At 44.6% G+C, this 24,242-nt stretch overlaps 1 protein-coding gene across 12 annotated transcripts in view; it reads left to right on the forward strand.

The window, feature by feature from the left end:
* PRRC2C (proline rich coiled-coil 2C) overlaps positions 1-22,943 on the forward strand; it is a 69,404-nt gene extending 46,461 nt beyond the window's left edge. For 3 of the 12 annotated variants that reach the window (XM_083867638.1, XM_083867642.1, XM_083867634.1), the window contains exons 23-35: positions 1,249-1,338; positions 3,044-3,145; positions 7,154-7,358; positions 8,196-8,399; positions 9,082-9,203; positions 9,748-9,884; positions 11,825-12,059; positions 12,457-12,579; positions 14,077-14,295; positions 15,081-15,155; positions 16,301-16,404; positions 17,632-17,758; positions 21,112-22,943. In XM_083867638.1, coding sequence (XP_083723764.1) covers positions 1,249-1,338; positions 3,044-3,145; positions 7,154-7,358; positions 8,196-8,399; positions 9,082-9,203; positions 9,748-9,884; positions 11,825-12,059; positions 12,457-12,579; positions 14,077-14,295; positions 15,081-15,155; positions 16,301-16,404; positions 17,632-17,758; positions 21,112-21,378 — 2,010 coding nt within the window. In that variant the 3' untranslated portion in view covers positions 21,379-22,943. The remainder of the gene's footprint in view (positions 1-1,248; positions 1,339-3,043; positions 3,146-7,153; positions 7,359-8,195; positions 8,400-9,081; positions 9,204-9,747; positions 9,885-11,824; positions 12,060-12,456; positions 12,580-14,076; positions 14,296-15,080; positions 15,156-16,300; positions 16,405-17,631; positions 17,759-21,111) is intronic. The other 9 variants (XM_083867640.1, XM_083867639.1, XM_083867641.1 and 6 more) reach the window with 9 other exon arrangements.
* Positions 22,944-24,242: the final 1,299 nt, after the last annotated feature.

Raw genomic sequence — 24,242 nt, forward strand, 5'->3', positions numbered from 1 at the left:
GTTCGGTGGTTGGGACTGTGGGAAGCACCATATATCTTGTATTTCACTTGTGTAACAAGTAAAGGAAGTAAATAAATGGAGAAAAGAGTTCTCTAATTTCTTCATAAATTATACAAATAAATCACTGTGCACATTGTCCTCTGTCACCCTGTTATGGTTTAGCTTGTTCTGGTCTTGTACCAAAATGAGCTCATCCTTTTAGGGAGGATTCTTTGTCATTTGTCAGTATCTCAGTGCTCTAATTGCTTTTTTAGGGGCATTGCCACAGACCTGAGGAATAAATTGAGTGTGCACTTTTTTAATAGTTTATCATCCTACCAGTTGGATGCAATTAAACAAGCATTATATGGTTTGTGTCTTCAAAATCTTTATGGGTTGGCAAGTCCAGACATTCAGTCATAGTTCTGCTGCTGCTGCTTTGTCCTTCAGTTCTTTTGTGGTGTTTGGTTCTGTAAGGATGATGGAGCCTTTCCTGGGCTTCAGGGCTGTAAAACTTCAGACAAGTAATACTTTGCTCAGACCATTTGTATCTACAGCTGCAGGAGTCACTGCCTAGAGCCAGCACTGAAAAGACCTTGTTTACTGAGCATGTGTAGGGCTGTTTAACTGTGACAAATAAGCTTCAAGGAAAGCCTGAGTAGACTGGAAACCTCAGTCATTACCCAGTGCAGAAATCAGAAGGCAGCCTGCACCATCCAGAGAATGAGTCTTGTGACTTTCAGAGATAAAACTTACGGGAAAGAAAATGGTTTTGCAGATTGCAGCCATCCCTTTGTGTTCTTTTTAAACTGGAGGGCATTTCTTGTCATAGTAAGAAATTTCTGTATTAATTTAAAGCTGCAGAAAGCTTTCAGCTAAGATATTTTGCTTTTTATGTAGTGCCTGCAGGTGGCTGAAGCATCTTGGGTGACAAATGATAATCAGTTGCACCACCACAGTCCAGTTTTACAGTGCCCAGGCAATGCATTACTCTGTATGTTCTTGCCTTACAGACTGTATTTTGACTTTTCTCCACATGTACATTGTGAGGTCATGAGGCAAACTGTGATCTTCTAAGAATCCTCCTGACCTCAGCAGCAATTCTGCAATGAGGATTGCTAGACATGAGTTGTAAGAAAAAATGGTGTGGAATTCTAATCTTCTGTTGCTTGGTGATCTCTTCCTGTAGAAAGGCTGACATCTGCCCAAGAAACTGAAATCAAATTTAGGGTAAGGGAGATATTTTAATGGAATTGTTTTTCTTCACAGGAGTCTGTAACAGACTACACTACACCCTCTTCTCATCCTAACACAGTGGCTACTAGCAGTACAAAAATGGAGGAGACTTTGGTGACGAACGTAAGTCCATTGCAGTGATCGTCTTGACTTTGAAGACAAGAAAATATTTTCACACTTCTTTTAAAGCACCAAATAATGCCTACAGTGAACAAGTCCACAGGGTTTCTTTCATGTGAACCAGCTGGGCTTTTTCCAGTAATCTTACTCTGAAGGACATTTGGTTTGATTAGTACCTGCTCTAGAGTTCTTCAGGTATTTTCTTGTCTTTTGAACAATCACAGTGAGCTAAAGAGCACAGAAAGTGGAGATGTTTATAGGGACAATTCTAAAAAAAAGCAAAGATAGGCAGAAGGAGGGAGTGTGTTCTTGGCAGCAGTTGGGACTTGAGCCTGATACCAGTAGCAAAGCTCTGTAGGCTGAGTTTGAAGAGAGGCTCTTACAAACGAAGGAGTTATGAACTGTAGCCTGAAATCACAGCAACTGTATCCAAAGGGAGCAGCTGAATGGTTGTGAGAGCAGACAACAGGCTTCCAGGTGTTCAGCTGCTATGGAGATGAGATGTTTGCAGCCCTCAAAGCCAGTGCAGTGATCCTGACTTGTGAGCGTGGCATAGCGATTGAGAGAACAGCTGGGTTGTGACTTGTAGCAAAATCAAGTTTGTCTTGAGCGTGCTGGGGCATCAGGAGCCTGGATCTTGTGATTCGTGTTGTTTGAGTAACAGAATTAGCTCAGGGTTGAGTCACTTGTTGATGGGGGAAGGAAGAATCATACAGTAGGATCTCAGTTTTTTATGACGATGTCTTGTGAATTCCATCTAAAAATGCTTTTCAGCTTACTGCAGCACCATTTGGAAGCAGTGCTGATTGAACTTCTTATCTTCTGCTGGCTTTTCTCATAGTGTTGTGGTTTTTGACTTTGGTGGTTAGTGTGGAAATCTGAATTCTTTGGTGTTAATGATGCCCAATCCTTGTGGATGTTGGAGTTGAGTTTCTAACACAGGAATTTGGGGTTCCTAGCCACAAAGGATCTGTGCCATCCCCCGCTTCAAAGCTTCAGGATCTGTCTTCTGGATTAGCCTTATCTCATCCAGTGAAAGTCTACTAGCTATGCTATGAATGGAGAAAGGAATAGTTCAGAGTAACAGACTGGACACTGCAGTATTTTTGATTCATTTCCTTTAAAACTTCTAGGAAATCCATTGGAGTTTTCATAGGCAAAGATAGCAGTAGCATTATGTCAGGTTTATTTCCCCGAGTATCACATCTTTCATCTTTTGAAAGAGAAAATAACTGAATTCAATTGGATGACAAATCTATTGTAGTTTGTTTCATGGTCCTGTGATTTTGCAGGTCTAAAAAAGCTTTCTCTTTTTGGAAACTGCATCTCAGAAGTCAGGGTCACAAAGCCCCACGTACTGTATTGGTACAGAAAGGGACAAACCTGGCTTGGGAAGAATTTTTGCATATCAGTAAACTGAAATGGTACTTGAAATTAAATCCCCAGACAGACAATTGGTGTTTGTTTATGCAGAGGACATGGACACCTTAAAACCTTAATCTTCAGCCTCAGAGAGATGAGAAGCATCTTGGCACCTGCTGAGTGGCCTTTCCTTGCCTACCAAATTCTCACTTTATTTTATCAGTCTCCCTGCCAAATGCTCAAGCCTTGAAGAAATTGTAGCTCACTTGATAAAGCTTGAGCTTTGCTTTCTGGGGCTTTTCTAGTAGACGTAGTTAGAATGTGATGTGTGTTGCCTGCCTTTCAGGTGCCCCTGCCCCACACCCTTCCCCTCCCTAGGAGGGAGACTTTACAACAGAGCTCCAGCCTAACTCCAGTTTCTCCCGCTACCGTCGACCTCACCCTCAAGGTATGTACCACATCCCTCTAAGGGTCGTTTTCTTGCATGCAGGGGAAAAAAGTTATTGGAGAACTTGCTGGTGAACCTTTTTTTAGAGCCTTCCTTTGTTTCCTCTGCTGAACTGCTTTTGCATATAAATGGATGGCTGAAACACGAGACTCTATCAAAGGATGCATTTAAACCATAAATTTCTAACCCCGTTTTGCATTAACACTTGGCATCTCAACCAATCTTGGCTCCCACTGCCCTGAAAAACCAAGATCCTAGGGTTTTAGCAATCGGACCACAGTGCTCATGGCAAACCATCAGAATCTGATTGAGGTTTTTTGAGTGTTGAGCCTAAAATAAGTTGCCTGGTTTGGTGTAAAGGCTTGAAGGATTTGTTTGATAAGCCAAGCTTGATTTTTCTTAGTTCTGGGACTTTGGTGCAGTGATAATGTGGTTTTGAGTTGGATGGCTGAAGTTCCAAATAGTGACATGTAGGTGGTATGCTGGTGTCTCTGAAAGGCAGTTAGATCAGCGAGTCAGAACATGTTTTGTTGTGCTGTAAGTGTTCTGTTGTTTCCTGCTTTCCAGTGCAGAGCACGTGTGGAGAATATTTTGAGTGCTATTTTCCCATTTTGTTGGATTTTGGACTGTGTGTGTTGTATAACTCACTAACATAGAGTTGGGCTCTAGCTTTGCTACTGTATTTTTAGAAGTTGTTGGGTTTTTTCTTCTTCAGTGTCCTAGATCTGCTTTGTGATTGTGTCTGCAGGTGACTGAGCCAGTAGAAGTGTTGTTGCTGCTTCTGGTATTCAGGAATAGTGGTGTTTGACCTTGATTTGTCTAAGTTTTTAAAAGAAGAAAATAAAACTTGAGGTTGGATGCAGAACTAATGCTTTGGGAGGAACTTGCTTGTCAAACCCAGTGAGACTTGTCTCACTGGCATGGTTTGACAGCTGCTTGCTTGTGTTCTCTACAGATGAGAAATATTCATGTTCTCTTGTTGAATCTCTGCTTTTCTTCTGTTAACACTTTATTTCCTAAAAATGTATAACACTTCTTTCAAACAGTAGACCTGCAGAAATGGGGAGAGCATTGTGGAGGGACAAGTAGTTTAAAAAACTCTGGTTTTCTGCTGTGTAATTATCCTGTGTAATGAGTTATCCTAATGTGACTTTCTGGCGTCTGGAAGTGTTGTTCTGAAATAGGCTCTGGCTATTTGGCAGCTGGAAATGGAATCCCATGTCTTACAGGTAGGGGCTGTCACCTCAAAGTGTGGGACACTGCCCAGCCACAGAGCAGACTGTGGTGTCTCTGTCATTCATCCTGCATTTCTTTTCCTGCTCTTCTGGTGTTGGTGATTTCTCAGGGGATGGTAGATTTTGGTTGTGTGGTAATAAAATAGGTTAAAGATCCATGTTTTGAGGCTGCCTTGGAGAACCCTCTGACCAAAATCTGGATGGAAAGCTATTTGGAAGCAGCTTTGGCCCTGATTTCTTTATTCCAACCACTGGAGCTCTACCTCCTTTTCCCAAATGCAGGAGGCAGCAGGCTTGTTCTGAAGCACATACTGAGGCTGTCATTGTCACAGCAGGCCTTCTGGTCCAGGCACAGCTCTGATCTTTGTCATCCTCTTCAGCAGAACCCTTGCACCTTTCAAAAGATACTTTTGGAGCAGGAGAGAGGAAAGTGTTTCCTTCATTTTCTTAAATGAAAAAAATGTCCAGGTTGTGCCTGCATAAAGGATCAATCCTTGCACCTCATCCCTCCATCCCCTGACACAGAAAGCTGTCTCTGAAGAGACTTGTAGGGACTTGGCCACAATTGCTCCCACAGCTTGGCATCATTCTTTGGTGGAGGTAGAAGGTGCTCACATGGGAAGCCTTGTTGAGATCTTGTTTCCTTGGAGTAGCTTTGCTAATGACACCTTTACTCAGTCATCCTCTTAAGGACTTGCCTCATAGGGCTGTTGTCGGTCAGGAGCTGAGCAGAAAAAAGTCCAAAGCAATCTCAAACTGAGCTGCTTGGCTCTCTTCATATCCAAGGTTTCATCTGAAATTCCTGTGCAGGCGTCTTATCCAGAATCTGACATGTTTGGACTTTATTTTTCTAGCCACTGAGACTTTGGTGTATTTAAGGAAAGGCACACTCCAGTGGAGGTTTTGGGTAGTGTGGCAGGACTGTTACTGCAATATGAAAGCCCCAGTGAAACAGTGGTGAAGGGAAGCCTCAAGCAGCCTTATCTCCTCCTTGTTGCCCTCCTTTCCCCCAGCTGAGCAGTGAAACTTCAGCACTGTCCCCAGTCTCACTTAATTTAGAGCCTGTTACTTCTCCGTATCTGGTCTGTAGACGGTGCTGCACAGGCATTCCTAGAGTATCGATCTCTCTTGCACCTTTTTTCCTAGCTTATAGAAGTTAGAGGTTGTTAAGAAGTTTTCCAAAAGTAAAGCTGTTTTCCAAAAGAAAACTTCAGGACTCTTGTTATATGCCCTAGATGTGACAAAATGCAGTGTGTAGCTTTTGCTATCAATAACTTCTCCAGAGCATCATGAAACCCCGTGAACATAGAACCTTCTACACCTTCTCTAGTCTGACAGTCACAGGTACTTATTCAGTTTATCTCAGTGCCAGTGCAATACACATAAACAAAATCATTTCCAGCACATTAGTGATGAAGTTTGCCTTGTCTGTAAGAATCAGAACCAATCTGGAGAAAAATGTTGTGGAGGGGCAACAGAGAATGATTGCTGGGGAAGATGATCTCAAAAATGAAAATAGGTGACTTGCGCCCAGAGTACTTCATGTGTAACGGAGTTTTCCTCCTCCTCCTTTATTCTCCTCAGGAATCCAGAGCCCCATTTTCCACATGGGTGTGTATTGTTCACCTGTGACCCACTTTTTTTTATATTGCTCTGCTTTTGTGTCACTCCTGAAGCACCTAGACAAATAACCCAAGCCATGTTTGGTCTATGCAGACTCTGCCTAACTCATGTAAAGCAGGGCAGGTTGACAAGTGGGGCTTTGAGAGACTGCAGCTCCCAGCCAGGGAGGTCTCTGAGAAGGCAGTGAGGGCAGAGATGTGGTGAGTATTTATTTGCCCCTTAATATCCACCACTACAGCACCTGGCCTCGAGAAACCTACAGTGAGCAATTTCAGCTTTGCTGGCAAAACTTGTGTTTTCCCTGGAGACAGCTGAAGGTTGTGCAGAAGTCCATGGACCATGTTCGAGCTTTTAAATTAGCGAGTGTAGTCTAAACATTAGTATTTCCTGTTCATTGGACCCTCAGAAGTGTCTCAATTTAGATTTTGCATTGTTGTGTCTAATGTAGTAGGAATTAGATTTTATTGGCTGCAGTAAAACAATGATTGTTTCCACTTCTGGTGGAAGGTAACTGTGTCTGTAATTAAAGTTTCATCTCCCTTGCTGTGCCAGACATCAGGTCATAGTTGTAGAAATAGAGGAGCTTGAATCATTTTTAGCTGTAACACAAGCAGTGCACACAAGCTCTGTCAGCTTGTGCTTGCTTCTTGAGCAGCAGCTGCTTTGGAAATCTAAATTTGACTGCTTTCATGTTCACTGAAGTGTGTAGTACGTACCTTTCTTTGGTGGTCTCTCCATTTGGGTGATTGACCAAGAAAGTGAGGGGCTGCTTCATTTAAATGGCCCAAGTAACTTCGAAGTAAAGGACTTGATGGAAATATTTAGAGGGGGGTTTTCCCTTTCTTTTGCTCACTGTGTCTTTGCTCTTCATGTCAAACAAAACCAAGCCAAATTAGTGTGAGTGAATTCTCTCTTGAGCACTGGATGTTAAGATGATGAACTGTGCCATGTGCAGTTGGAGCAATTGAGCAGCTCCAACTCGAGGCTGTTTGCTTTTTGCATGAACAGAGTTGCACGATTACAGAGACTTTCAAAAGAGGCTCGCATGAAGCCTGAGTTGCCTTTTGACTAAAAAGAACTGTTAAAAGAGGAAGGAGGATTGCTTGAAACTTCCTAATAGATTAGGAAATTCTCTTTTTCTTTTAAATAGATGGAGTCTGCACGCAAAGCATGGGAGAATTCCCCAAACATGGGGGAGAAGAGTTCACCAGTGACCTCAGCAGCCTCTCCCATTGCTGGTGGTGGCAGCAGCAGCAGCAGCGCTGGGCCAAGCAGTGGCACTTACAGCTCTTTCTCAAGTGCATCAATGCCTCCTATTCCTGTGGCCTCAGTTACCCCTACAACGTCCCTCTCAGGTACCACATGTCAAAGCTGTAGTGTCCTGTTGTGAGGTTCCTTACTTATGTTTTTTTGAGGGATTGGATTCCCTTTGGAACTGTTTAATGCAAAACTAACAAAAGGTTTGTGCTAAAAATGGAATGTCAGATCTGAACAGCAACTTCCCTGACAACCTGTTAACTGACTTTAGCTGTTTCACTTCAGTCAGCTGAGCATAATACTAAGATGTCTCTCTGCCTAAGCTAAACTTGAAAGAGGAGGTAAACTTCTCTTGTCTACTTACTGGTTTTGTTTTGTTCAGCCAAATGGAGGCAAGCACATATTTGTGGCAGAGGATAATTCTAATGTCCAGCTAATTGCAGTCTTACTTCCATTTGTGCTCTTGCTTTTTAAATTAAAGCTTCAAGAACTCATACCAAAACCGAATTGCAAAAGGCAGAGCAAATGTCCAGCTGCCCTTCACAACCAGTTGCCACCTCGGTTCTTGGCAAAAAACAGCAGATGCTCTATCTGGTTAAGTCTTCATGCCTTGGAACAATAAAATATCTCCATGAGAGGCACACTCACTGTGGGTGGCAGTGTTTTGTTGTACAACTGACCAAGCTGCCTCCTTCAGTACTTGTGTGTGCTCCTGTGCCTGAGAAGGGAGATGTATCAGGGTTGCAGCACTTCCCACAGTGAAATCAACAGAATTGGCTCCACATTTTTCTTGTGTTGGTGGAAACAGCTGCATTAGGTTTCAGTGTTCTTTACCTGTAGGCTGTGCCTACAGAGCTGTCCCAAAACTTTGACCTCTGGATGATGAGGCTTTGAAATGTCTTTGATTGATGCATCCCTTGCTTCTCTCCTCCTAGGAGCTGGAACATACACAACCTCCTCACTGAGCACGAAGACTGCGAGCACCTCAGACCCTCCTAATATCTGCAAAGTGAAACCCCAGCAGCTGCAGACAAGCAGCCTGGCTTCTGCCAGCCACTTCTCCCAGCTGAGCTGCATGCCATCCCTCATTGCCCAGCAGCAGCAAAGTCCCCAGGTCTATGTGTCTCAGTCTGCAGCAGGTAATGGTGTTTGTGGCTGAGAACCTGCACATCTGGTTTTTAAAAAAAAAGAATTTGAAGCTGGAGAGTTGAATTTGGTTCTGGTTTTTCTCTGCAGTAAAGACAGAATGATAAAGGGTGTTCTGTACTCAGAGACTCACTAAATGTCTTACTCTAAATCTGCAGTGCTTTATTAGGAAATACAAATATAGTGCTCTGTTAGTTTGTTGAAGAAAGTAAGTTTGAGTGTCTTAATGTACCATTTTTCTGTTACAGAATTGTAAATTGCTGTTTAAGACCAGGAGTGATTTCGTTTTAATTTCTTTCTTAAAATGCTATAGTTAGTTGAGAGTTGTGACATTTTTTCTTTAAGGAAAATCTTATATCTAGTTAACAATCTAGTTAAATTACATGACAAATTCTTACCCTTCCTTCACCCAAATGCCTTTTTTGGCCAGAATCTGTTGGTCATCCCTCCAAAATTGTGTGGGATTAATGATACCTGTGCAAGACTGATAGATTCTGGGGTGAACTGGAAAAGATACCAAAGTTTTTGAGGTACTCAGCTCTCCAGTGCTGCTCCTTCTCACAGTGGGAAGACTGTGGGCAGGACTGACAGTAGCTGCATCTCCAACTCTTGATGAAAACCTTTGTGGCAGGGAGGTGTTGGGAAGCAGGTACTAATTGTATTGCTCTTCCTGAGGTACTACAGCTCAAATCCCAGCGTTTTATATGGATACAAGTCACCTGTTCAATACCCAGCATGCACGTTTGGCACCACCTTCCCTGGCCCAGCAGCAAGGCTTTCAGCCAGGCCTTTCTCAGGTATTGGGGAATTCCTAATGCTCTGTTTTTTCCCTCCACATCCATATTGCCTTTAAAGCTCTACTAATGATCTGATGGGGGCAGGGGAGAGTGAGACTTAAGACTGCAAAAAGTGAGGTCCTGTCTGCCCTTGCTGTTTGTTCTGGTGCATGCAGGCAGTGTTTGATTGTTTGCCATGAAAGTTGAGAGAATAAGCTTCCACTCACAAATATGGGAAGGTTCATATTCCTGGGAGGTGTTTCTGTGGCCATGTGAGTGCAGGCTTACTCAACTTCTATCTTACAAAGTTAGATACAATGTCAGGCAGTTGTTTTATGTGCAGATCTGAATATCTGAATGTTTCACTTAATTTCTGCTGGTTGGTTGTGAGGAAAAGTATAAAATTCAAGTAGAAAGTAATTTTCCTGGGGGCAGCAATACCAGCTCTGCATGCAGCCTTGGGATTTGACATTCTTACTTTACTTTTCATAATGCTACACAAATCCTGGCACATGTTCAGCTCTAGCTTGCGTAATTTAATTTTAATGTTTTCTCTTTTATGCAGCCTGCTTCAGTTCAGCAGATCCCCATCCCCATCTATGCACCTCTGCAAGGACAGCATCAAGCTCAGCTGAGTTTAGGAGCAGCACCAGCTGTTTCACAAGCCCAAGAGTTGTTCAATTCCTCCTTACAACCTTACAGGTAGGTAGCATATGCAAATTTCTTTGGGGTTTTAGTGTCAAAATTACTGAATTTGGATCCCTGCAGACTTGTGTTCCGTGCTCCACAGCTGCCTCATCTTCCTGTCTTCCCCAAAATCTCTTTTGTCTGAGAAGTCTATGTGCAGACTGTCTGCCTTGTGCAGATGTAGTTGTGAAATCATGGGTTAAGAAACAATGCATGATAGTTGTATCTTTAGGAACCCAGGCTAAAGAGCTGAAAGCATCAGTCTGTCATACTAAGAGAACAGAAAATATCTGTCCCTTCAGTTCAGCCATTTGTTTTTCCTAATCAAGCCAACACTGGAGTCTTGAAACACTTGGAAATTCCAGTTTGAACTCATAGGTGGTAAAAACCTCACTGTCGATGTGTGAGGGGCTGCATAGTATGTTCTAGAATGTTTTCTGTTTGCTGTAAAAGGTAACAGTAAGAGCAGCATCTCTCCAGTGGCACTGATAGCCAGACAAGACTTCCACTGTAAGCCTTTCAAAGCTTCCTTGCACTTCCTATCTAAACTGCTTCACAGCAGAATAATTCTGACAAATGTTGTTAGTTCCACTTTGAGAAAGCTGCTTTGGAAGTTTAATTAGAGGGGTTGGCATGGGCTGTAGTTAAACCCGCTTGTTGCAATGTAGAAGGCTGAGGCCACAGAAGGTTTAATTAACCACATTTGTATCCTGGCTTTGGTGCTTGGCTGACTTTGGGGGACCAAGTATTGCTTGTCCTGCTACAGCTGACAAAAGCTGTTGCAAACAGTTGGCTAATTGCAGAAACACAATCAGGCTGGCATGTGGTCCAAATTAAATAAATCTGATCACCACAAACATGGCATTAATGGAGTTCTAACAGTATGAGTGCTTTTCCTACATAGAAACTGTGCAGTGGAGGATGAGCTTAGAGATGGGCACTGGTTTAAAAAATGGCAACCAAAATTAAAAGTGAGCAAAAAAAACTTAGGAAAAAAATATTTGGCTCCATTGAAGCCAGTCCTCTGCATCCAATCTGGAAGAGTTTTTCCAGTGCTCAGAAAATGGCTGTTAAGAGTGTTTTGCAGTGAAGGAAGGGTGTAGAGCAAAGCTCCCCCAGGTGTGGGCACAAGCAAACCCCAGCACACCAGCAGATGAACAGGATCAGTGCTGTGTGCTCAGACATAGCCAGCACCAGGTAAAGTAAAAGGTGTTTTCACATCAAAAACACTGTCCTGAGCTCAAAAGCTTTGAGAGGAGCATTTATTTAAAAACTCCTGATTCTTCAGTCTGAAGGTGGCTACTCACCAAGTTCCTGATGGGAATGTTCAGATAAATACTTCTGATGGACTAAACCTGTCTCTGGTGCTTTGCTGTACTGCTTCAGTCTTTTTTAAACAAACTGCAACTTCCCTGTGCTGCTGACAAAGGAATTGAGTATCTGGTTAAAATTAAAGGCTGTGAGGTCTTTCGAAAAACATTCATTTGGAAGCCACCATGGCCAGTATCCAGTGATTTAAGCTGTATTAGAAGTTGGAGTGTGGAACTCTGTGGAGTCAAGAGAACAAAGCAGTTCACTTCATGACTAAGTGGGGCTACTCACACGTGCTTCCCCATCCTACCTTGTAGCACAGGAACTAAGAACTGGCAGCTTTTCTATGTTACAGTTAAATTATCCAAGAATTATTGCAGCATGAACATCTAAGTAGCTAACTGTGAGTTAAGGTTTTAGTAAGAAGCCTCGTCATTTTTTCCTGTGGCCTTTAGTAGCAGCTGTTATTTTGTTGTGTGCAGAGTAAATTAAAAGAAAAACCTACTTTTCTCAGGTGAAGATGTGTTCAATAGAGTTAAGCATCCTAGTTCTGTTTAAGGAATGTAAGCTGTGCTCTTCATTTCTGGTGGCTCATTGTTGAGTTCTGTCAGAATTTTTATGGAAGGCACTTGAATCTCTTGCAGATCCCAGCAAGCTTTTATGCAGAGTGGTTTGTCTCAGCCATCACCAGTTGTTCTGTCTGGCACAGCCTTACACAACTTCCCAGCAGTGCAACACCAGGAGCTGGCTAAGGCACAGTCCAGCCTGGCATTCCAGCAGACTTCCAACACTCAGCCTATTCCTATCCTGTACGAGCATCAGCTTGGGCAGGCCTCAGGACTGGGAGGCTCTCAGCTGATTGATACCCACATCCTGCAGGTAGGAAATGCTCCACACGCATACCTTCTCCAGTGGGCTGATAAAGGACATCAAGTCTTGCTCAGCTTGGGTGGCAGGAAACTTAAGACACTTGGAGGAGAATTTTTTAAAATTCATTAAATGTACATTAGCATAATCTCTGAATTGAGACTTGTTCCCCAAATTACAGGGTTCCTTGTCATTAATTAGAGCTTCAGGCTTAATTTCTCTTAATGGTGATAAAGGACTGCTCCACCACCTGCAAAATCAGAGCTTTGTCACAAAGTGAAACGTTTACGTTTGTCAACCTTCATATTTGTCAGCTTTCCATGCTGGGGTTTCCCCTGCTCTGGTCGATGCACCACAGAACTGCTCTCCTAAATGTTCCTAATGGGATGGTGTCTCTTGCTATTCCTAGGCCAGAGCTACACTCACTCAGGCTTCAAATCTCTATTCTGGACAAGTTCAGCAGCCTGGCCAGAGCAATTTCTACAACACCGCACAGTCTCCCAGTGCTCTCCAGCAGGTAAACTATGGCATGGTAAATTTCCTACATTGTATTCTTCCTAAAAGCATGTCGTGGTTGATGCTGTCTGTGGGGTGGGAATAGAGGGGGAAGGCTGAGACAACCTTTAATTCTTCCAAAATAAAAATTGAATGTTAGTAGTGAAGGAGGGCTACAGCAGCAGCACTGCACAAACTGAATGGCTCAGAAGTTGGATGGCCTGCAGTTCTTGTTCCATCATTTATCCCTGGCATCCTTCTCTTCAATAGTTCCTTTTTCAGTGGTGGGCAGATATTTAATTGGCACTGTGCTGTTGCTAATTGGTTGAAGCACATGATGCCTTTATGGAAGTAGATATCAGGAGTGGTGGAGAGAGAGAGCGGGGGCAAACTCCAGGTGCTTTTAGTGCAGCCTATGTTAATACCAGTTCTCACTGAGCTGGAACCCAGGAGTGCTCATAGAAAATAACTGAGAAGTCAGCAGATAGGTGATCATGCAGGACAGCCAGGTCAGTTAATAACTCCACTGATTTGAAGGTTTTTTCATTCTTTTGTGAAAGAACTGCTAAATTGCTCTGTGCAAGCATTCTGTCGTAATTACAGGATACTGTCTAGTGGTCTCCATCTTCTGGTTTGGGTGGTTTTTTAATTGAAAAGAAAATCCAGAAAAAAAAGCTTGTGATGGATTGATTTATTATAATAACCTATCTCATATGCAGAAAAAGTTGCTAAGACAGAAAACCAGGAGAGTTGTAAAAGATTAGATGATGTCTGTTGGAAATCTAGTACAGTTTTAAGGACCTTTTAGAAGAATTGGTACTTTCAGTGTGTTCAGTTCTGGCTGTCTCTCTCATTTTAATCATTTTAATCAGAGCAGAATCCTAGTAAGTCTTTCACATTTGGGAGTCTTGAGTCATTCTCATCACACTCAGAATATAATTTTGCAGGTAGTGGATTGTCAGACCAAGACATGCAGTAACTCCTGCCCGTCAGGTCACTGCTGTGCTATTTCCATGTTTGTCACTACCACTCTGCTGTTTTCAGCCCACAGCACTCGTGGTAAACACAACCAAGGGACAGGCTGTGTATTTTTGCCATTGTTTTTAAGCTCAGACTGCTGGCTGTTGGAACTCCTGGAAAGTAAAATCTAATTTTCATCCCAGTGTCCTTTGATGACTAGAATTACTTGAAGTAAACAAATAAGCCAGTCCTGTCCTGTACCTCCCACTCCCAAACTGGTTATTTTGTTTTGCTTTTGTTTTCTGAGTTGAATTAAATTTCCCTGTCACACAGTGTTGAATGATGTTGTAGGGAGGAGATCTCAGGCACCTTTGTTTCTGAAAAGCAAAGACCCAAATGCCATTAGAACTCATTATAAAGGCAGACTGAGCGATAAATTCACTTATTTGCTTGCAGTTCTCTGGTTAAATAAATGAACTCATTAAGCCTGGGATAAAGCTGAAATAGAGCTAGTAATGAAAGTGACATAATGGCCATTGTGTCTGTTACTGGTGATTCTGTGCTCTCTCTCCAGGTGACAGTACCTCTGCCAGGATCACAGATTTCTCTGCCCAACTTCGGATCCACAGCACAGCCATTGATTGCCCTGCCCCAGTCCTTGCAGCCACCACTGCAGCACACCCCACCACAAGCTCAGGCTCAAAACCTAAGCAGACCTGCCCAAGTGACCCAGCCTTTCAGAGGATTGATCCCAGCAGGGACTCAGCACAGCATGATTGCTGCAACTGGAAAGGTAACAACATTACACAGCTTCAGGACAGAAATGAATGTGAAGCACAGCTTGTTTGCTGGTTTATATAACCAGCACAGCAACTCATGTTGACTTACCACATCTTAAAAATCTGCCTCAGTTTTAAAAGATAAGAAAGGCAGTCAGGGTTAATGCCTTAGTGACTGGTCTGTGCATTTAGCTGAGGTTTTGTAGCTGACTTGGTGCTGGTCCGTTTGCACTGCAGGAATACCTAGTTTGATAGTGACACCAAGGACCAGTAGGGGATTGCATGTAGAAGCCATAGGAAAAGCAGTACTGAGGTGTTGTTAGAGCAGCAGGGGAGCAACACAGCTCTGTCAAGGCTGGTGGCAGACTCTGGGCCTGCTTGAGTTTGTTGCTTTTCTTCTGAACTCAAACCAGAGCAAGTGTTTGGGTTCAGGAGTTTCCAGTGCAGCAAGGGGAGTTTAGGGGCTTCAGCAGACTTTGTATCAGCCATGACCTTAAGCCAGAATTAAACTCTACAGTTATTGCTGGGGGTCTGCCTTTCTGAATAGCACAGCATGGTGCATATTAAAAATGTAGCATTGTATACAAGCCTGATCTGTGTGTAATGAAAAAGAAAAGGCTGGTCTTGCAGCTCAGGAAAACTGAGTGAAGATCCAGTAAGGAAATAACACTAAAACAGCACAAGAAACTTGAGTATCATGGGGGGAATTCTCCCCTCTCCTTTATGTGAAGCTGCTGAGGTAATTGCTAATGAGGGGATGTGTGGAGCTGGCTTCCAATCACAAGGTCTCTTGTCTTAGATGGAATCCCAGCTTTACAGGCACCGGGGATTTTCGGATAGTGTGCAGCACTCGGCAGTTGCAGTCCGCTTCCAGGTGAGCAGTGGGTGACACCCTGGACATGGACACAGCTTAGCTGACTGGCAGGAACAGCAAGGTCCTCCCACCTCAGGGGCTCATCTACCTCTCCACCTGAAATCCCTGCAGTTTCTGGCCTAGATTTTAGGATGCTTTTGAATATAAAATAATCCCACAGTTTGACGATTTACAGCTGCTTAAGAAAAATCTCAGGTGTTAATTCCACATCTTGGACAGTAATGGCAACCAGAATTTCACACCACCTAGATGAAGTTTACAGCTCCTCACCCCCAGAGTGTGTATGCCGGTTTTTGCACCGTGCAGTTTTCCAGCTTCATGGGACCTGGCCAAATCCTTCCAGCTTTGCAGTTGTTAGGAGCCCATTTTGCAAGCAGCAGCATGTTTCTTGCTGCAGTTGTCACTGGAGAACGATCGCTCATTTCAGCAAAAAACGAGGGAAGAGCTGCAGTGGGATGCTGGCCTTAGATGACTTTCCTGCCCTGCTAAGAATCCCATCATGGTGCTACTAAAGAAAGTCAATTTGAAACAGCCTCTCATTTTTCAGTGATTTATCATTGCTGTTATGCTTCATGGCCATGTGTGGAAATAGGCTGTTCCAAAGACTAATTTAATCTGTTGAGTGTATCTGCAAAATAGCATTCGAGAGCCATTGCTCCAGTTAGTCTGGAGATGGTTTTGCATGAGTGACAGCTCCATTTTTGCTGTGCTTTGGGCTTGTTTATTTTTAAAGACCTGGACTATTTGGTGGTACTCTTCTTCTCAGCGTTTTTCAGGATTATTTCAAAATATTTTCATGTGGTACCTGAGATGGGAGTCTTGGATAAGGAGAGCTCAACTCCAAAACATATCATTTTTCTTTTTTTTAGGGCCAAATAGATGAAATGACTCTCAAACTCCCTGTCATTATGCAGGAGAAGCAAGTTAGACAGCCAATACCAATGCTGCAAGTGCCAGATAGGGCAGGAAAATTGTATACAGAGGTGCTTGTGGTGCTGGGCCTGTCCTAATTATAAGAGGCTGTTCTGCAGTCAGGCTTTCATCTCCACTTAAGTGACCTCTTTTCATTGAGGTAAGCTAACAGCTGCTTAGCAAATGTAATTTTTTTTAATTAGAATTAACATGTCAATTGCTGTGTTTTTCAGATATCAGAAATGGACCTGAAGGCCTTTGGAGGTGGCATTGATGTTAAACCTGGAACACCACCAGTTTCTGGCAGGAGTACTACCCCAACCTCCAGTCCCTTCCGGTAAATCTCCCTTAAGCTCAAAATTCCTTAAAACCAGAGCTAGAAAATGTACCTAGTCATGCATGAGCAGCCCTTTCTGGAAGGTATGAGGTGAGGGGCCACTGATACATGACACAGTCCTTAATCTGAGCTCAGGAGCAGCATTCCAGTAGGTCATCACCTCTGCTGTAGTTAAGCAGAAGGAAATAGCACTGAAATAAAACGTGAAAAATACTTCTGTGGGTACGTGAATCTAAAGTAGAAGTGTCAGGGAAGATGTAGTTTGGGATAAAACTGTAAGACAGGTTATCTGAATTGTGGTGTTCAAAGTAAAAAACACTTAAAGGCTTAGACAGCAATTGTGGCAACAGTTTTATTAGAGGAGTAAGTATTGTTGCAAGGTCTGTAAGCTGCTCACAAGTGAAGTTGGTAAACAAAACAGACTCCTTTAAGTTTACAAAATACTGGTGTGTGGAACTTGGCTGGTGTCCCTGCCACTGGTGCCGCTCTGCTCATTTTTCCAGGAGTGCATCACCCACACCCTCTGCACAAAAACTCTGCAAGGCAAGCTCTGTTTTCTAAAGAAGACTCTTCACTCTTTCTTCTTTTTCTGGTCACTGTTTTCTCTTTGAGGGCTGCTTGCTGCCCTTCCCCTACATAATCAGTCAAGCTTTGTGTAATTGGTGATGATTCAACACCTTGGAAGTTTTAATGGAGGGTCACGTTCTTTGCCAAATAAAACAGGGGAGAGCATTTTCTGTGAATTCTTGAAATCTGTTCAAGTGCATTTTGAATCATTTGACAGCCCGTCAGAGTAGAAGCGGCTGCATGTTCACTGCCTGTTGTGACAAGCTCCAGGCTTGCCATGATAGAGCAAAGAGTGACTGCAAAGGAGCAGGACTGAGCATAAAGATAGCAGGGATGGAACTACATCTAACATCAGACACATCACAAATCTAACATTAGTGTTTGTGTCATGAGTACTTGGTTGAAAGGGCTCTTTCATACAGACATGTCCTGGAACCTCTTCATAGCCTAAATATTTCTGATTATGCTTTCTCTTTGCATTGTGAAGTTCTGAGGGTTTTAGCATGTAGAAGCTTCTATACAGAAAATGTTTCACACCACCTTGTCCAGGAGATTCACTCTTCCTCCCTCCAGTGCTGAATTTCTAGTTAAGTTGTAACTAAGGGCAGAAGCATCCTCTGAATGAAAGCAGTTGATTTTAATTGGAGTTCTTTCCTTTAGGGCCAGTTCTACAAGTCCTAACAATCAGTCCAATAAAATGAACAGCATTGTGTACCAGAAGCAGTTCCAGTCAGCAGCTGCAGCTGTGAGAATGACACAGCCCTTTCCTGCACAGTTTGCACCACAGGTAGGTGATTGGTGGCTTCCTACAAACAGATTTGTTCCTCTGTATGACTTGGTGGCTCTGACTCGACTGTGTCTCCTCAGGCTTTTTATCATGGGGAGATACAAAATGGAATCCTTAAAATGAAATGGCATAAGAAACCTGATTTGAAGATCAAAGCAAAAATCACCTCTCTGATCTTGCTTACAAGTAGTGCTGATTTTGTAGTGTTTGAGTTCTGTGCACGCTGAGGAATTCAGTACAAGTTGTGAATGATGTAGAACAGACGGTGTTGTGGCTTCCCCAGGCAGCTGTAATGCACCTCATCCTGCAGAACAGGTTATGAGCTTGGGGAAGGGCAGAAGCTCCATGTCTCAGAAGGGTCCCAGTGCATTTTACATGTGTGAAGACAAAGCAGATTTGCAGGTCTGGATACCGAAGGAGCAGTTCAGGTTGGAAAGGTTCTCTGAGGTCACACAGTCCATACAAGGCAGGGCTGATGGCAGAGGGATTGATTTGCTTTGGCATTCCAGGGAGCACATCTTACAAGGGTGATGCATCTCTGTTGCAGGCGACTGGAGCCAGGCTCCTAGGGAATGGAGCCTCTCTAAAAGTGTATTTCAGACAGAAAGGATATTTCGTCTTTCTTTTAGTATTTGGAGTGTTTGACTGCAGGACTTGAGATTTGATTTCTGGATTGTCACTGGCAGAAACTGCCTCACCTTCCTGGGGCTGCCTTTCACCAGTGACTGCTCCACTGCCCTGTGAGGATCTTTCCCTGCTTACAAAGCTGGGTTGAAGTCGTTGGTGCTGTTTTCAGGCACAGCAGCACTACAGGGCTGTTTTGCTCTTGCAGTTCAACCCTGTTCCCTGTTCTTCTGACATTCATTTCATAACAGAGTAGCAACTTCTTCCCCTTTAAGATAATGCCAACATGCAATTGAGTTGGCAATTTTCTAATTGAGAACTGTCTCTCTTTGTTGTTTTTCCCCCACTTAGATCCTCTCTCAGCCTAACCTGCTCCCTCCATTGGTAAGAGCCCCATTTACTAACACCTTCCCAGCGCCTGTTCAGAGGCTGCCGGCAGTTCTGCATAGTCAGACGCCGTCTCAGATGACCACAGGCCTTATGAGCCACCCTCAGTTGCCACGTGTGGCCAGAGGTCCTTGTGGATCAGTCCCTGGAGCCAGAGGCACTCAGGCCCAGGCTGCGCTGAAGGCTGAACGAGACGTGAAGGTCAGTATGTGAACAGCAGGGCTGGTAGCAGCAGTTCAGTCTCACAGCTCCCAGGCAGGGATGTGTCTGCAAGTCATTGCTTCAGAGAGTGCCTCTGGACCCCAAGCCAGCAGCCAGGCTCCCAACAACTGAACACAGGCCTTCTCTAAGCCCTGGTGTTCTTTAATAAGAATCTTAGACTAAAATATTTATAGGAAGCTTCCTGTCTCTGGTGGTCTTGTGGTCAGCAGCTGTGGAGCTGCCGCTGCTGTCCAAGGCAAAGGGAGGTGTCAGGAGCCTGGTGATTTTTGAATGAGCAGTGAAGGTGCACACCTGGCTGTTAACTACCCTTTCACCCCCAGCTCCTCCTGTGCCAGCCTCACTCCTCGGGGACTCCGGAGAGTCCTTTCCCCATGGTTTGAAGTGCCTGTGGTGAATTCTCTGTGTAGAATACAGTACATGGTGCACTCCATGGAAGAGGGGGCTGCATTTCAGTAGCAGATGATGACAGTCACCCTAACTTGTTACAGACAGCACTTTGGGACCCTTCAGTTCGAGGCAAGCTCTTCTTCCAAGGCAAGACTGCACTGTGAGACATCTGTGTGGGGACACTGCTGGACACTGAGCCTGTTTGCTGCAGAATAGATGGTGCTTAGGGGCTCCCTCATCTGCTGCCATTCCTGTAAACAGTGCACTGAGGTGTCAGAGCAGGAGAGAGTTGTTTTGGTTGTACATGGCTGGGAGAGGACGGATGACCCCTTCAATTCCAGGTGCTTGGTCCATTTTCTACCACCAATTCATGCAGCCTGTAGATGGTTACCAGGTGATGCTTAACATACTGTCCTGAGTGTGCAGGGTGGATTGAATGTAGCCTGTCAGAGCAAATACTAACACAGTTCTGGTGTCTTTAATCTGCAAACACTGCTGAGAGCAGTGGGAGTTACTCTGTCATGTTTTGGTTACTGGTGATCAAGTCATCCAGCCCTAAACTCAGGGGATGTCTGAAATTTGGGCTAAAGGTTTCAGGTGTCCATCTGGCTCCAGTAAAATCAGGCTGTTGCTGCAGTCCTGCACCCCAGAGTTCACAGGTTTGTTTTCTGTTCTGTTGCTGCTTGAGTTACTTGGAGCAACTCCACAGTGTGAGAGCCAAGCCCACTTGTTCCAGACTTTTGCTCTTTTCTCTCCCTGTTGTGTGTGTGTCTCCTAGCCCCATTTTTTTGTAAAAAAGCAAAAAAATATTCAGAAAGGCACATGGAGGCTTAGTGCCTGTGTTGTAGTTTGAGTTCCTTGCATTAAGACACTCCTTTTTAATTGAAAATAAAAAGGTGCTTGACTGCACTGGGCTTTATTGTTCAGCTTCTGAATGATTGAACTATTAATGGAGTCTCTGCAGTGTGGGCAGGAAAGCCAAGTGCTTTCTCTGAAGTGTCTGATCTGCACAGTATCAAAACTGTGACTGGAAGGTCACAGAGGGAATTCCACATGTGCAGCTCAGGGTCTCTGGGAGGATTCAGAGGAGGGAAGGCAGGCAGTTTGTGCAGCCTGGGATGAGAGCCTGCTTGGAGCAGGAAGCAGATCAGGCCTCAGTTCACACACAGCCCAGTTCTGAGCCTGGTTCATTTACATCACAGCTGCAGGGCTCAGTCTGTGCCCAGAGCCACAGGGAGCAAACGGAGTGCTCAGGCTGTGCTGCTGGGAGAGGCCCTGTGCTCCAGAGGGGCAGCAGGGACAGCTGGAGTGGCCCTCAGGGCCCAGGGTAGGGTCCTGCAGGCACAGCTGCCTCTGCTCACATCTGGCCTGTGCTCGGGGGAGCTGCAGCCAGAGTTGCTGTCAGCTGGGTTGGTACTTGTACAGCTCTACAGTAGTAGTGATGTACAAAGAGAGGTTAACTAATACTTCAAACTGTTGTCCCTGACCCTCTTTTTCGGGAAAGCATTAGGAAGAGCAAGGGAAGCCTAGGCATGATGTTAAACTACTGCCGAGGAGCCAAGCACCCAGATGTGGTGACATCAGGGAAGCAGCAGGATGCACACTGCCTTTCTAGGAAGGTCTGGCCTCTTTCAGAGCGGTCAGTCCTTCCCCTTTCAGGTGGGAAATACTTGTGAAGTCACTCCAATTCCATTGCCCTCTCATCAGTAAACTTATTTTCTCCCTCTCTTAAGGCAAAGCAAAGAGCAGAGGTCCTTCAGTCCACCCAGAGATTCTTTTCTGAGCAGCAGCAACAGCAGCAGAACAAACCCATAGGAGGCAAAGCCCCAAAAGTGGAGGAGAACGGGAGCAAACCCAGTGAGGCAATTGCTGACTCTCCAGGAGTCTGCCAGGACAAAGCCGAGGAAAAGCCCAGCCCTGCACCTGCTGCCACACCGAAGCCTGTCAGAACTGGACCAATCAAACCTCAGGCAATCAAAACCGAGGAAACAAAATCTTAGAGGCTGTGTTCCCGTGGAGGAGGGACAGGGGAGGGTGGCCGAGGTGTCAGCAGTGTCAGTTGGTGGCCCGAAGGATGAAGAGCAGCCTGCTCTCCCTGCCAGGCTCTCAGCAGCCCCAGGGGCATAGAAGCCTGCAGCAGCAGTTGAGGTACCAGTTGCTGTGTCCAGCTGAGCTCTGGGGCCTCACTCCTGCTCTAACAGCATGGAGGCTGCTTTGGGGTGTGCCCCATGTCCCACACGTGTGTGCCCCGTTTGGCTCACACCCGCCCGCTTCCCACAGCCACAGCACAGAGAAGCAGCAGCGGTGGGGAGGCAATTCCTGGCTGACACGATGACTTCTCTTATTTTCTTCAGGCTCTGATCTTCAGCTGCTATTTATCTTTTTATAAACCCATGAGTATGAGAACATGCAGATCTGAAGATGGTGCTGGGCCAAGTAATGTGTGTTAAGTTTTTAGTGACTTAAGAAGCTTCTATCTTGTACAAACAGAGGGATCCATGTATCTGCCACACGAGGTTTAACCTAACCCAGAGTAACACTGGCAGTGCTGGATTTCCCTCTGAAGGCAGTGCTTTGCTGGCTGCTGCTGCTTGGATGACAATTTACTGCATTTAGATCACCATATGAAAAAGCTACTTGGCCGCCTGTGTCCTCTCCACCCGCTGCCCCCTCACTGGCTCTCACCCCTGGAGTTGAAGGTTCGTTTCATCAATAGTCAGATTTGTTCCGTTCACCCCTGTCCAGCTGTCTTTAGATGATGCGAGTGGTCCCTAAACGGTTTCCAGTTTCTCTCTGTAACACAGCAACGAGCACTTAAACTGTGCCACAAGAATAAAAGAAACCTTATCAGATTAACGAGAGTTTTATCTCAAAGGTGCATTCTTTATATCAGAGCTGCGTCGCACCATCTCCTTGCCCACAGTGTGCTGGAAAGTAGAATCAAGTCAAATAAATGCCTTTTTAATTGTATCCTCTAGTATTCTAGCTGTAGGACAGTACTGTATGATACTTCTGTGAATGTAAGATATCCTGTACCTGCTTATGATATGTAGTAGTGACTGTGCTATACTGGAGCTGTTTTTAATAATGTTATTCTAGAGGTTTTTTTCCAGACAATGATTGAAAAAGCTAATAAAAAGCACCAGGTACCACATCAGTAGCAGAATTTGCTGGTTTCTTCTGGGATTTTTTTTTTTTCTCTTTTTTACGTTTTTTGGAAGGAAGAGTTGAAAGTCTAATGTGTATAATTTTGTTCAAATGACTGCAGAAGCTGGAAAGGCTGTTGCTGCTATTGATGCCTAGTGAATTGCTATTGGTTATCTTTTTATATAAATATATATATAATTTGAATTTTTGGAAACTAGCTGTGATGTCAACTTTGGAAAAAAGTATCCCACTTGTAGTGTGAGTTGGCATTGTACAGAAATTAACAGCCATATTGGTCTAGAAATGTTAAACTTAATTTTTTTTCCATTTGTACAGGGGTAACGCACTGTATGAAATATGTACGGTCTTATTTACATGGGTTTGATTACAGAAACTAATAAAGTATTCTCTAAATAAAGCCCTGGCTGCTCTCGTGATTGCTGCAGGAGGCCAGCAGAGCTCCCAGGGAAAGGCTCCTGAAGGAAAAGGCTCCCAGAAGCTCCTCTGTGGCCACTGCTCAGAAGGAGCCTGGGAGGGTTTGCTGGGAATTCCATCTCCAGCTGGTGGAGCTGGGGGTTATTCCAGACAGGAGCCAGGATGATGCTGGTTGTCCCATCGGCCAGTGAGTGACAGTGACAGTGATGCCTTCAGTTTTAGCTTTCGTGTCTTCCAGGTTCTGTACTGCATTTAGTGTGTAACTCCGAACTTCATAAAAGGTGTTAGCAAGTTCTCCTCACAGTTCAGTCACACAAAACAATCCTTTTCCAGCCCCAGAACCAAGGACACCGTTGCAGCTTCAGGCCAAAAAAGTATAAACAGAGAGCAATCTGGGAGGATGGGACTTCATAACCTGAAGCTGTCATGGGACAATTAACCCCAATATGGAAATGGACCAAAACTTATAAAAGTGTGAAAACTTGTGACCCCCTGGTCCGTCTTGGGTGTAGCCACAGGAGGGCTCTTGTACTGCCCAAGGTGTGTCCTTTGAAGGCCTTTGAATACATCCCTACTTTATTCCTTTAACTCTGTCTGGCCTCTGTTCCAGGCAGCCTCTCGAGGCATCACCTGCACCGGGGGAAAGGCAGGAGTTCAGGAGCATGGCTGAGCCTTCCCTGCCCCTGCCCTGGGCTCTAGGACAGACAGGACACGCTCAGCCACCAGAGGGAACTTGCTTCCCACAAATGCCGGGAACCTTCGGTGTCTTGGTCTCTGAGGAATAATTCCAGCCTGGGGAGAAGGTGCTGGCTAGCTCTGCACCTCTGAGGAAAAGGGAGGATGCAGCCAGGAGTGTTGGGGAGGCTCTGCAAGCACCACCAGGAGCTGGGCAGGCTGGCCTTTGGTCAGAGGTGTCGCTGCCAACCCTGGGGTGGGTTGGGAAGCAGCAGCTTCAGGCCACCAGAGGAGCTGGAGTCCTTTCTTGCCCACGTTGGTTTTGTTCAGGGTAAAACTGCAGCAATACGGAATAAATCAAAGGTGCTGAAATCCACAAATGCAGCCAGGGACAGAAGGAACCTCTGAGCTGCTAACACTCCTCGGGGTAAATCACTTTTTCACAAGGATCTGTATGAGCACAGCTGCAGTAAATATTTGGGGAAAGGAGCGTGAACAGGGGGCACTGAGTGAATGTGGACACTGCTTCCATCTAGAAATGTGCTATAAAAGTATCTGAGTTGTGATGTTCCCCTGCTTTGAGGCTGTCTTCAGCCTGTTTCATCTT

This window comes from Zosterops lateralis, assembly GCF_965231275.1.
Source record: "Zosterops lateralis genome assembly, chromosome: 9".
Taxonomy (NCBI): domain Eukaryota; kingdom Metazoa; phylum Chordata; class Aves; order Passeriformes; family Zosteropidae; genus Zosterops; species Zosterops lateralis.